Source organism: Oncorhynchus nerka, linkage group LG27 (assembly GCF_034236695.1).
Source record: "Oncorhynchus nerka isolate Pitt River linkage group LG27, Oner_Uvic_2.0, whole genome shotgun sequence".
NCBI classification, from domain to species: Eukaryota; Metazoa; Chordata; class Actinopteri; order Salmoniformes; family Salmonidae; genus Oncorhynchus; species Oncorhynchus nerka.
The window spans coordinates 53,795,210-53,808,550 of NC_088422.1; the positions used below are offsets into that span (position 1 = coordinate 53,795,210).

At 42.4% G+C, this 13,341-nt stretch overlaps 1 protein-coding gene across 2 annotated transcripts in view; it reads right to left on the reverse strand.

The window, feature by feature from the left end:
* The window catches only part of prdm6 (PR domain containing 6), a 57,197-nt gene that overhangs the window by 18,319 nt on the left and 25,537 nt on the right, over positions 1-13,341 (reverse strand). For both annotated transcript variants that reach the window (XM_029638655.2, XM_029638656.1), the window contains exons 4-5: positions 7,475-7,602; positions 336-460 (exon numbers count right to left, since the gene is read on the reverse strand). In XM_029638655.2, coding sequence (XP_029494515.1) covers positions 336-460; positions 7,475-7,602 — 253 coding nt within the window. The remainder of the gene's footprint in view (positions 1-335; positions 461-7,474; positions 7,603-13,341) is intronic.

The following is a 13,341-nucleotide window of genomic DNA, read 5'->3' on the forward strand; positions in this document are numbered from 1 at the left end:
ATTCTAGTATTCTTACATGGAAATACTAGATATCTTTATAGGAGTCATACTATATTTGTATATATTTTTTAAATTGTTTAAAATCAGTACATGCTGATGGCTGTATGTGGATCATATCCTGTTTGAATGTTCAGATGAAATAGGGACAACAACAACAATTGCACACCAACCCAATGGCCCAGCACAGAGTAATGTACTGTATACTGTATGTATGTTTTTGTCTTATTTCCTATATATGTTATTTGGGACAGAAGAATGAATCCAATTAGTTGAATATAGAAAAACAGGAGAGAGAGGTGACTAGAAGAGATGAGAAAGGAGAAAGAGATGCTTACAGTTTTCATCCTGTGCAATGCACTGTAGAGGGATGCCAAAGAAGGAGGTGTAGCTGTCATTGTACCAGACAAGGAGTTCTGTTCCTCTTGGAATGTCCATACATGCCCGGTAGAATATACATGATCTGTGCAGTAGAGAAAACAATGCTGTCAATTCATCGACCCACTTGGCACAAACTGGTTGTTTCAATGTAATTTGTCAACGTATTGTGACATGGAATTGACATGGAAAATACATTGGATTTGAAAAAAAGTTGTTTTGAGGGTGACGTTTCAACCACAGAATTATGTCATCATGGTAACCAATTTTCAACATAGATCAAGCTTGTATAAAATATGTTGAATATGTACCTTTGAAACAATATCAGATTTTCTACATTATAGGCACTATCAGTAAAAAAACAATAGGCTGGGCAGCACCTCCTACTGGAGACATGATCTATCTACAACTAATCCATCCATGGTATTAACCAAGCCCAGGACTGCTTCGTTTTGATATTTGTCACTGACGACTACCAATGTGCTATCATGAGAATGAATAACTAAATAGATTCACTGTTGCTATCAAGGTCATTCCAAAGGAGGTTCAATAGAGCAAATGAAATGTAACCATACTTTAAAAGTCATGATCTAATAGGCCAATATAGCATTTGCGAAATCAACAGCTATTGTTTCAATTCAACCCAGGGTTCAACAAAAAAAATTGATTTCAAATGTAAATCTTCAAGTTAATAATTAATATGTTGGATTTACGTCTCCATCTTAACCAGAAATTTAAGTTAAAGAATAGGACTTCATCAAAAATGTGTTCCTGCATTCACAGGTACTTAATTCACAGTAAACACTGCATATGTCTGTTCAATTGAAAAATTACCTTTACATTTCAAGCGAGCTATAGCGCTGAACTTTGGCTATACAGATTGAATTGAGCCCTAAACCAAAAATCTGACATTGTTTCTCCATTAGAATTTGTGCTTTTAGATGTTTGAAAGCATAGAGATAAACACTTTGAGAATTCAACAAACTTCTGTATTTTTGAGTGGGTGAATAAAGGTTGAAATCTCATTGATCAACGTCTCAACCAAATATTACCCAAATTTTGATGTTGAAATGTGGTGCGCCCAGTGTGTATGTGTGAACTGCTCACAACACAATTTCATGTACAAACGATGTACGACAGTAAATACAAACAAAAGCATTAGAGGCCCTCAGTATGTATGCCTTTTGCTTTGTGTCTGACAGAATATATAATCACGTCCAAGCATCACATCCAATTTCCTCTTTGGCGAGTTGAAAAACTCTGCATGTGACAGGCTGAGGTTTTACAAGAAGAAACATGGCAGCTGTGATGCAATGCTTATTTAATGAATCAGTTTCGAAATGAATAGGCATTATACTGTACATTTCCATGGCAGTGGGATATGCATTACTTTGTCACTAAATCCTGACATTCCAGGATTTTGCTTCACTAGCAAATAACATATCCATATATTTCAAATAATTATGTTAAAAAAAAACTATAAACATTTGACAGAAATGCTTCTTTGGTCTCTGCCTAGCTGCTGAAGCCTGTGAGTTTGTATTAATTCCTTCCACCACAACATAAATATGAAGCAAAGACAAGCCCATAAATCAAATACATCTTATAACCTGAGAAAAGCACAAGTATTCCATGTATTTTATACCCTTGTAATGTTCCGTCTCTCAGTTTGGCCTCACTTAACATAAACACTGGAGCACACAAATAAATGTACTGGGACTAAATGACTCAGTTGGCTGCTGACAGAGGGCTGTTTTCTAAGCGATAGGTGGTCTTGCACACTTTGAGGCGGGTGAAAGAGTGTAAATGTAAACCATTTCTTACAAGCCTGCTGTCACTTTCAAAACTTGTGCAAATCTCAGCTCAGTGGAGCACATCAAAGGCATTTTTTCAGTTTTGGATAATATTTCCCTTGCTGACATGTATTTAGTATTGTGGTTGGATGACTCATAAAGACAACGGCGGGACGTCCCAGTGCAGGCAAAGTGAAGCACATGCCAATGGACATTATTGTCAGAGCAAAAACAAAACAGCCATCCCAGGGTCAATCAATCACGAGCTGCTTTGAAGAGAATTCCATTTAGATATTGCAAATCATAACATAAGGAATTCAAACCAGCTGACTGCCTGTGGAGGACATCCCCACACGGCTCAGAGGAGGGAAACAGGAGTGTCTGCATTAGGAGTACATGTATATGATGATGTGGAACTAAGTCTCAAAGGTTTTCACTAATCATAGCTCTCTCATAATAATGGACCAGGGCCTGTATTCACAAAGCAGGTTCCCTCTGTCCATGGAATCCTATTTATTATGATCTAATAGGCAAAACTTATCCTAGATCAGCAATCCTACTCTGAAAAGCTTTATGGATATGGGCCTAGTTTGGTACAATCATGGGTCAAGACAGCAAAACTATTGGATCTAGTCCATAGATCATCAGTATTAAATTATTCCGCTTCAAAGTCTTGGACTACTTTGTATATATACACTACCGTTCAAAAGTTTGGGGTCACTTAGAAATGTCCTTGTTTTTGAAAGAAAAGCACATTTTTTGTCCATTAAAATAACATCAAATTGATCAGAAATACAGTGTAGACATTGTTAATGTTGTAAATGACTATTGTAGCTGGAAACGGCAGATTTGTTTACGCAATATCTACATAGGCAGAGGCGGATTTATCAGCAACCATCACTCCTGTGTTCCAATGGCACTTTGTGTTAGCAATCCAAGTTTATCATTTTAAAAGGCTAATTGATCATTAGAAAACCCTTTTGCAATTATGTTAGCACAGCTGAAAACTGTTGTGCTGGGATCGGTGTCCCTCCCATGGGACGGTTGAGCTAACGTAGGCTAATGTGATCAGCATGAGGTTGTAAGTAAACAAGAACATTTACCAGGACATAGACATATCTGATATTGGCAGAAAGATTAACAAGAATTTAAGCTAACTGCACTGTCCAATTACAGTAGCTTTTACAGTGAAAGAATACCATGCTATTGTTTGAGGAAAGTGCACAATTTTGAACATGAAAAGTTATTAATAAACAAATGAGGCACATTTGGGCAGTCTTGTTACAACATTTTTAGCAGAAATGTAAATTGTTCATTGGATCAGTCTAAAACTTTGCACATACACTGCTTCCATCTCGTGGCCAAAATCTAAATTACATCTAGCCTGGAATAACACATTATGGCCTTTCTCTTGCATTTCAAAGATGATGGTACAAAAAAAATACAGAAGAATGGTTGGTTTTTATCTTTGTATTATCTTTTACCAGATATATTGTGTTATATTCTGCTACATTCCTTTCACATTTCCACAAATATCAAAGTGTTTCCTTTCAAATGGTACCAAGAATATGCATATCCTTGCTTCAGGGCATGAACTACAGGCAGTTAGATGTGGGTGTCATTTTAGGCTAAAACTGGAAAAAAGGGGGTGGATCCTTAAGAGGCCAGAAACAAAGGACTTTCTTCTGAAACTCGTCAGTCTATTCTTGTTCTGAGAAATTAAGGCTATTCCATGCGAGAAATTGCCAAGAAACTGAAGATCTGGTACAACGCTGTGTACTACTCCCTTCACAGAACAGCGCAAACTGTCTCTAACCAGAATAGAAAGAGGAGTGGGAGGTGCACAACTGAGCAAGAGGACAAGTACATTAGAGTGTCTAGTTTGAGAAACAGACGCCTCACAGTCCTCAACTGGCAGCTTCATTAAATAGTACCCGCAAAACACCAGTCTCAACGTCAACAGTGAAGAGGCAACTCCGGGATGCTGGCCTTCTAGGCTGTCGAGTGTCTGTGTTCTTTTGCCCATCCTTAATCTTTTCTTTTTATCGGCCAGTCTGAGATATGGCTTTTTTCTTTGCAACTCTGCCTAGAAGGCCAGCATCCCAGAGTCACCTCTTCACTGTTGACATTGAGACTGGCCAACAGTGGTGCTGTTGTAGGGGTTGATACATTTTTTTGTTAGGGCAAAAGGTTAGGTCTCCGGTAGCCTCTGGAACTGCCGATCTGCGGCCAACAAGGCAGAGTTCATCTCAGCCTATGCCTCCCTCCAGTCCCTCGACTTCTTGGCTCTGACGGAAACATGGATCACCACAGACAACACCGCTACTCCTACTGCTCTCTCTTCGTCCGCCCACGTGCTCTCGCACACCCCGAGAGCTTCTGGTCAGCAGGGTGGTGGCACCGGGATCCTCATCTCTCCCAAGTGGTCATTCTCTCTTTCTCCCCTTACCCATCTGTCTATCGCCTCCTTTGAATTCCATGCTGTCACAGTTACCAGCCCTTTCAAGCTTAACATCCTATCGCCCTCCAGGTTCCCTCGGAGAGTTCATCAATGAGCTTGATGCCTTGATAAGCTCCTTTCCTGAGGACGGCTCACCTCTCACAGTTCTGGGCGACTTTAACCTCCCCACGTCTACCTTTGACTCATTCCTCTCTGCCTCCTCCTTTCCACTCCTCTCCTCTTTTGACCTCACCCTCTCACCTTCCCCCCCTACTCACAAGGCAGGCAATACGCTCGACCTCATCTTTACTAGATGCTGTTCCTCCACTAACCTCATTGCAACTCCCTCCATGTCTCCGACCACTACCTTGTATCCTTTTCCCTCTCGCTCTCATCCAACACTTCCCACACTGCCCCTACTCGGATGGTATCGCGCCGTCCCAACCTTCGCTCTCTCTCCCCCGCTACTCTCTCCTCTTCCATCCTATCATCTCTTCCCTCTGCTCAAACCTTCTCCAACCTATCTCCTGATTCTGCCTCCTCAACCCTCCTCTCCTCCCTTTCTGCATCCTTTGACTCTCTATGTCCCCTATCCTCCAGGCCGGCTCGGTCCTCCCCTCCCGCTCCGTGGCTCGACGACTCATTGCGAGCTCACAGAACAGGGCTCCGGGCAGCCGAGCGGAAATGGAGGAAAACTTCGCCTCCCTGCGGACCTGGCATCCTTTCACTCCCTCCTCTCTACATTTTCCTCCTCTGTCTCTGCTGCTAAAGCCACTTTCTACCACTCTAAATTCCAAGCATCTGCCTCTAACCCTAGGAAGCTCTTTGCCACCTTCTCCTCCCTCTTGAATCCTCCTCCCCCTCCCCCTCCTCCCTCTCTGCAGATGACTTCGTCAACCATTTTGAAAAAGAAGGTCGACGACATCCGATCCTCGTTTGCTAAGTCAAACGACACCGCTGGTTCTGCTCACACTGCCCTACCCTGTGCTCTGACCTCTTTCTCCCCTCTCTCCAGATGACATCTCGCGTCTTGTGACGGCCGGCCGCCCCAACAACCTGCCCGCTTGACCCTATCCCCTCCTCTCTTCTCCAGACCATCTCCGGTGACCTTCTCCCTTACCTCACCTCGCTCATCAACTCATCCCTGACCGCTGGCTACGTCCCTCCCGTCTTCAAGAGAGCGAGAGTTGCACCCCTTCTGAAAAAACCTACACTCGATCCCTCCGATGTCAACAACTACAGACCAGTATCCCTTCTTTCTTTTCTCTCCAAAACTCTTGAACGTGCCGTCCTTGGCCAGCTCTCCCGCTATCTCTCTCAGAATGACCTTCTTGATCCAAATCAGTCAGGCTTCAAGACTAGTCATTCAACTGAGACTGCTCTTCTCTGTATCACGGAGGCGCTCCGCACTGCTAAAGCTAACTCTCTCTCCTCTGCTCTCATCCTTCTAGACCTATCGGCTGCCTTCGATACTGTGAACCATCAGATCCTCCTCTCCACCCTCTCCGAGTTGGGCATCTCCGGCGCGGCCCACGCTTGGATTGCGTCCTACCTGACAGGTCGCTCCTACCAGGTGGCGTGGCGAGAATCCGTCTCCTCACCACCGGTGTCCCCCAGGGCTCTGTTCTAGGCCCTCTCCTATTCTCGCTATACACCAAGTCACTTGGCTCTGTCATAACCTCACATGGTCTCTCCTATCATTGCTATGCAGACGACACACAATTAATCTTCTCCTTTCCCCCTTCTGACGACCAGGTGGCGAATCGCATCTCTGCATGTCTGGCAGACATATCAGTGTGGATGACGGATCATCACCTCAAGCTGAACCTCGGCAAGACGGAGCTGCTCTTCCTCCCGGGGAAGGACTGCCCGTTCCATGATCTCGCCATCACGGTTGACAACTCCATTGTGTCCTCCTCCCAGAGCGCTAAGAACCTTGGCGTGATCCTGGACAACACCCTGTCGTTCTCAACTAACATCAAGGCGGTGGCCCGTTCCTGTAGGTTCATGCTCTACAACATCCGCAGAGTACGACCCTGCCTCACACAGGAAGCGGCGCAGGTCCTAATCCAGGCACTTGTCATCTCCCGTCTGGATTACTGCAACTCGCTGTTGGCTGGGCTCCCTGTCTGTGCCATTAAACCCCTACAACTCATCCAGAACGCCGCAGCCCGTCTGGTGTTCAACCTTCCCAAGTTCTCTCACGTCACCCCGCTCCTCCGCTCTCTCCACTGGCTTCCAGTTGAAGCTCGCATCCGCTACAAGACCATGGTGCTTGCCTACGGAGCTGTGAGGGGAACGGCACCTCAGTACCTCCAGGCTCTGATCAGGCCCTACACCCAAACAAGGGCACTGCGTTCATCCACCTCTGGCCTGCTCGCCTCCCTACCACTGAGGAAGTACAGTTCCCGCGCAGCCCAGTCAAAACTGTTCGCTGCTCTGGCCCCCCAATGGTGGAACAAACTCCCTCACGACGCCAGGACAGCGGAGTCAATCACCACCTTCCGGAGACACCTGAAACCCCACCTCTTTAAGGAATACCTAGGATAGGATAAAGTAATCCTTCTCACCCCCCCCTTAAAAGACCTAGATGCACTATTGTAAAGTGGCTGTTCCACTGGATGTCATAAGGTGAAAGCACCAATTTGTAAGTCGCTCTGGATAAGAGCGTCTGCTAAATGACTTAAATGTAAATGTAAATGTAATAATAATTGATGCCTGAATACATAGTGCTGATCGCATGCTGTACTCGCAGTTGGGCCTACATGGTATGGAGTGATATTAATGTTAATACAATTTCTAAATGATTAAATTCCTGGTGGAAGTAACATGGTACTTTCCCACCCACATTTCATGCAGTCTTTACCTGTACTGGACCACCATCATGTTTTGCTCGCCACAGTGCCGTGCACAGCGAATGTATCTCATCCAGCTCGACTTGCTCGGCTCATTGCCATCAATAAAGTGCTGTAACGTCCCTTCCTGGTCATAGATCTGGAAGGCAATGGGGGTTTATGTAGTTAGTCTTCCTACAGATACACAACAAGCATGATTCATTAAAGCACCCGTTTGTTATCTACACAACTTTCAAAAATGACGCACACAGGAATTAGGAATGTGATGGACTGCCAAGCTCCACATGTTGTTGTAAAATGTATACAGTGTACATGTGAGAGCATTGTATAAGTATAAACATGATTTACCCGAGAGCAGGGCTCTCCAACCTTGTTCCTGGAGTGCTACTGTCTTGTAGATTCACTCCAACCCTAACCTAGCACACTGATTCAAATAGTTAACTCGTCGATAAGCTGAATCAGGTTAGTTACAACGTGGGTTGAAGCAAAAACCTACAGAAGGGTAACTCTCCAGGAACAGGGTTGGAGAGCCCTGCCCTAGAGTATCGTTCAAGTATGAAAATGATTTGCTCTAGGTTAACAGCATCTAAAGTTGATGATGTGAGTTAAAGCTGGAATCCTTAATGGTGAAACTGCCATGTCAGTTTGTGATATTACAACAACAAAGTTGCTGCAAACAACATTGCACATGATAGAACAACAGCATAAGTAATGACATTTGTTTAACCTCCACCTCTGCTTTGTAAAAAAATTATAATAACACCGGCCGTGAGGCCGACAGTGGCGCCTTTTCCGCTTATTGCGGATTCCATCTTTAAAAGGATGGCATACAATTTTGGTTTCAAATATTTGAGTGGCTTCCTTTCCTTCCTCTCTCTAGCCCCATTTATACCAGGTTCTAACATGTGTCCTTTGTCCTGATTGTGTCCACATCCTGATTGTGCCCACATTTGTAGACAGGTGTAGACGATGATCTGATTGTGATCCGATCTTCCTGCCCACCTCCGGAGGTAGTCGGGCACGCATTGTTTCTGGATATTTCACTAGTGTAGACATAGGGTAGCAGGGAGTCAAACTCATTCCATAGAGGGCCTAGTGTCTGCTGGGTTTTGGTTTTTCCTTTCAATTAAGACCAAGACAACCAGATGAGGGTAGTTCCTTACTAATCAGTGAGCTTAATTCATCAATTAAGTCCAAGGGAGGAGCAAAACCCACAGACACTTGGCCCTCCGTGGAATGAGTTTGACACATGGTTTAGAGCATTCGAATACCTGAGCCGACAAAGTGAAAAATCTGTCGATGTGCCCTTGAGCAAGGCACTTAACCCTAATTTGCTCCAGGGGTGCAATGTCTGACCCTGTAAAAATAAAAAAATAAAAAACATTTCACTACACTTACAGTATCCTGTGTGTGACAATAATAAAACATCTGGACAGTGAAACCATTTAAATCATCATCATGATCACTTTTAAAATCATTGACTTATGACATCGATATGTGTAAATTCATCATATTTTTAAAGAATATCTGTCAAATAATTTGCATACAGTGAGGGACCAGGAAATTTGGTCACAATGTGGACACAGTGGATAGATAAGAGACACATTTTAATACCATGTGTAGATGCATATCTGAAAATATAGGCACAATTAGAATGTGGACAAGATCAGGAACAAGTATGCATTTTAGCACCAGGTATAAACGAGGCTTCTCGCTCTCTCACTCTCACTTAAAGCTCTGTTAACATGCCCCCAATATCAGTCACTATATATCAACCAACCAATCTGAAATAGCCACACAATGAGAAAACAATATATATTTATTTGGCCATTTCATCATGTTCATGGCAAAAAAAGCTACTCATATTGGAAAAGCTGGTTGACTAATAAGTACATTGAAGTGAAAACATAGAGACATAAATATAAGATGTAAGGACCATATCTAAGAAATATAATAATTTCTGAATAAAACATTTTAATTGTTTATTTTGGAAGATATTTTTGTCGGGGATAATCATGGATAATAGTGATGTACAATGTCCTACTCTTCGAAATGTATAAAACAGCTTTATCCCTGTCGCAGTTCATTCAGTTTGCATCTAGGCAGTAAGGGGATTCGAGCCTTGTCACTGGCCACCAGCAAAATGGATGAGATTTCAAGACCCCACTGACCCCATTGAATCTCTGACATCTAGTTTGTCGGCTGTGATTCCCCTTCCTTATGCCATTCCATTCTTATCCTTGTGGCTTTTCTGGTGAACCATCTCTGGCTTTGACAGCATGATAGAATACTTGAAGGGATAGTTCACCCAAATTACAAAATTACATATTGGCTTCCTTACCCTTTAAGCAATCTAGTTTCCTTGGCACTGTTTCCACATACTAACATTTTAACATTTTATATGAGCTTTTTTTGCACAACATGTCAAAATCATCCGAAAATATGTCAAATTAATTGTGAACCTCAACAAAGTCACTTATCAATCATTTGAACATGATGCGCAAAAAAATGCTAATATCAGTCCAGTGACTTGAATGAGGTTAGTGCCACAGATGCTAAAACGTTAACATGTGGAAACAGTGCCCAGAGAAATAAACTTTTACAGGGCAAGGAAACCAATTGTGATTTTCTAATTTGGGTGAACTTTCCCTTTAAGGTATTACTTACACTGGAGATGTTTGTTACAGAAGTACAAGACAGGTCCTCCAGCTGCTTTATCTAAATTATCATATCCATCTTGAGACAAGAGATGATTGTGCACTGTAGATAGACATTAAGAAATTAAGAAAATTACACTTTTATTGACTTATTTCCTTTTTTTCTATTCAACAGCTGACATTTTTAAACTAGTTTTCCTAAAATCTGGACTGGGTCACAATTTAAACTAAGTGGTGAGCACTTAATAATAGACAAGGGTTATGGGAAATACAAAGTGGAATCTTACATTTGGTCATTTTCAGTAATACAAAAATAAATGGCAAAAACAATTGCCAGATCAATGTCATATCACTGCCATCACAGCAATCATGGAATTGGGATTTTTCATTGTATATTGCAATGGGAACAGAATGTAGTGACATTCAACATCAGATTATTGTTATTTGGAAAGAAGCAGGGTGAAAAAGTGACATTTTAAAAATCGTATTTGGATGGAGAAGCCAGCCTGTCATCTTTACTATAGTGCTTATAGATCCCACAGGCCGATGAAGCAGTGAGGAGAGCAGCCTCTCATCAACAGAGCCTGTGCTGTGATCACAAGCAGCAGCCACTGAACCCTTCACTGCACCCCAACATATTTTTTTTTGGTCCACTTGAAAAAGTCCTGACAGTCCATTCATTTCCCTGGCCTGTGGAGCAGCACACTGTTTGACTCGTCTGATCCAGACACTTTGATGCTGGAGCTCTTCCAGGGTGTCCCGCTGAGTACAAGCTCCTCTTCCCAAATCCAGGGAAAAATAAGTCATTGTCCGTCTTTCTAAGTGAGAAATATTCTCACTGTTAAATTTTTTTTTTCTTTCTCCTTTTCGTCTGTCCAGCTGGACAACAGCAAGTGATGTTTACAGATGTGATATTTATGTTGATATTTTTTTGTGTTTCCTTTGCAGTATCCAAATATCTTTTGGAGTGGAATCGTTTTTCACTCCTTTTGAGAAGATAGAAGGAAGGAATACAAATTAATCAGCTTTGCCGAGTCTCGGGTCATGTTGTTCCAACTTGTTATATTAGGCCGATAACAAACACATGGAGTACTGTCAGCATAAATAATTATCCATATTTTTCTGTGTGCCTGGACTAAAAAAAATCATCGCATGTCAGATGAAGGTGTAATGATTGACAACATATGCATAACGTTATCCCAAAATGCTGCATGATATTTTTTTATGGCCTTCATGTGACATTGGATTTGACATAACACAGTATTTATGCACGATACGTTGGAAATGCATAACAGCCTGCATTAAGCAGGGTTTATGGCGCTTTTTGAATGCTTTATGAACTTCTAATGTACATTGGGACACATTTGCGAAGCCACTGATCCCTACGATACGTATTAGGCCCCAATCTCCTCCACATAGTGTAATATGGGTCATTCCACGAAGTGAGTTCCTTAAGCATCCCTTTGATATTTTCTGAATAAATTGTGCACCAATATTGCCTTTTTAAAAGCCTTTTATATTAAATTAGTGCCCTTTAATATAGACCACATGGAAAATTCAATACATCTGATTTTTAATATGAAAAAAGGTTTGCTAAAAGGGCCAAAATTAATCATTAATCATATCCCTCCGTCAACCATGTGTAACTTCAAGAAATATTTTAACCCACTTAATCCCCAAATTTCACCATCATTGTAAAGCCATAGTTATTTTGTTGCTTTGACAAAAGTAATTTCTGAAGATAATTTTTTATTTCATGTGATTAGTGATAAATTTACGTCTGTCCCTCATTTTAAGATCAACCCTGTTATGTACGTGAACTGCACTCTCATTTTAATATGGTGAAACTTGTCACGACTTCCGCCGAAGTCGGTTCCTCTCCTTGTTCGAGCGGCGTTCGGCGGTTGACATCACCTGGTTTCTAGTCAACGCCGATCCACCTTTCATTTTATATTTGTCTTGTTTTCCCACACACCTGGTTTACATTCCCTCATTATTTGACGTGTATATAACCCTCTGTTCCCCCCCATGTCTGTGTGTGGAATTGTTTGTTGTAAGTGTTTTGTGCATTTCTAACTGGTTGGCGACGGGTTGTTTCAACCTGTATGTTGCTGTTCTGGGTGCCGTTTGTTTTTGCATCATTAAAGGGCTGTTACCCATTTCTGCTCTCCTGCGCCTGACTTCCCCGCTGCCAGTTACGCACCGCTTACAAAACCCTTCCTTGTTTTTCCTAAAGAAACATTGAACATTATCTACATTGAACAAAAATACAAATTCAACATGTAAAGTGTTGGTCCCAGGTTTCATGAGCTGAAATAAAAGATCCCAGAAATGTTCCATACGCACAAAAAGCTTATATCGCTCAAATTTTGTGCACACATTTGTTTACATCTCTGTTAGTGACCATTTCTCCTTTGCTAAGACTATCCATTCACCTGACAGGTCTGGCATATCAAGAAGCTGATTAAACAGCATGATCATTACACAGGTGCACCTTGTGCTGGGAACATCAACCACAGATGTCTCAAGTTTTGAGGGAGCGTGCAATTGGCATGCTGACTGCAGGAATGTCCACCAGAGCTGTTGCCAGATACATTAATTTCTCTACCATAAACTGCCTTCAACGTTGTTTGAGAGAATTTGTCAGTACGTCCAACCGGCCTCACAACTGCAGACCATGTGTATGGTGTTGTGTAGGCAAGCGGTTTGCTGATGTCAACACTGTGAACAGAGTGCCCCATGGTGGCATTTGGGTTATGATATGGGCATGCATATCTACGAACAACAAACACAATTGCATTTTATTGATGGCAATTTGAATGCACAGAGATACCGTGATGAGATCCTGAGGCCAATTGTCGTGGCATTCATCTGCCGCCATCAACTCATGTTTCAGCATGATAATGCACAGCCCCATGATGCAAGGATCTGTACGCAATTCCTGGAAGCTGAAAATGTCCCAGTTCTTCCATGGCTTGCTCACCAGACATGACACTTATTGCACAGTTTGGGATGCTCTGGGTCGATGTGTACGACAGCGTGTTCCAGTTCCTGCCAATATCCAGCAACTTTGCACAGCCATTGAAGAGGAGTGGGACAGCATTCCACAGGCCACAATCAATAGCCTGATCAACTCTATGCGAAGGAGATGAGGCAAATGGTGATCACACCAGATACTGACTGGTTTTCTGATCCACGCCCCTACTTTTTTAATTATCTTA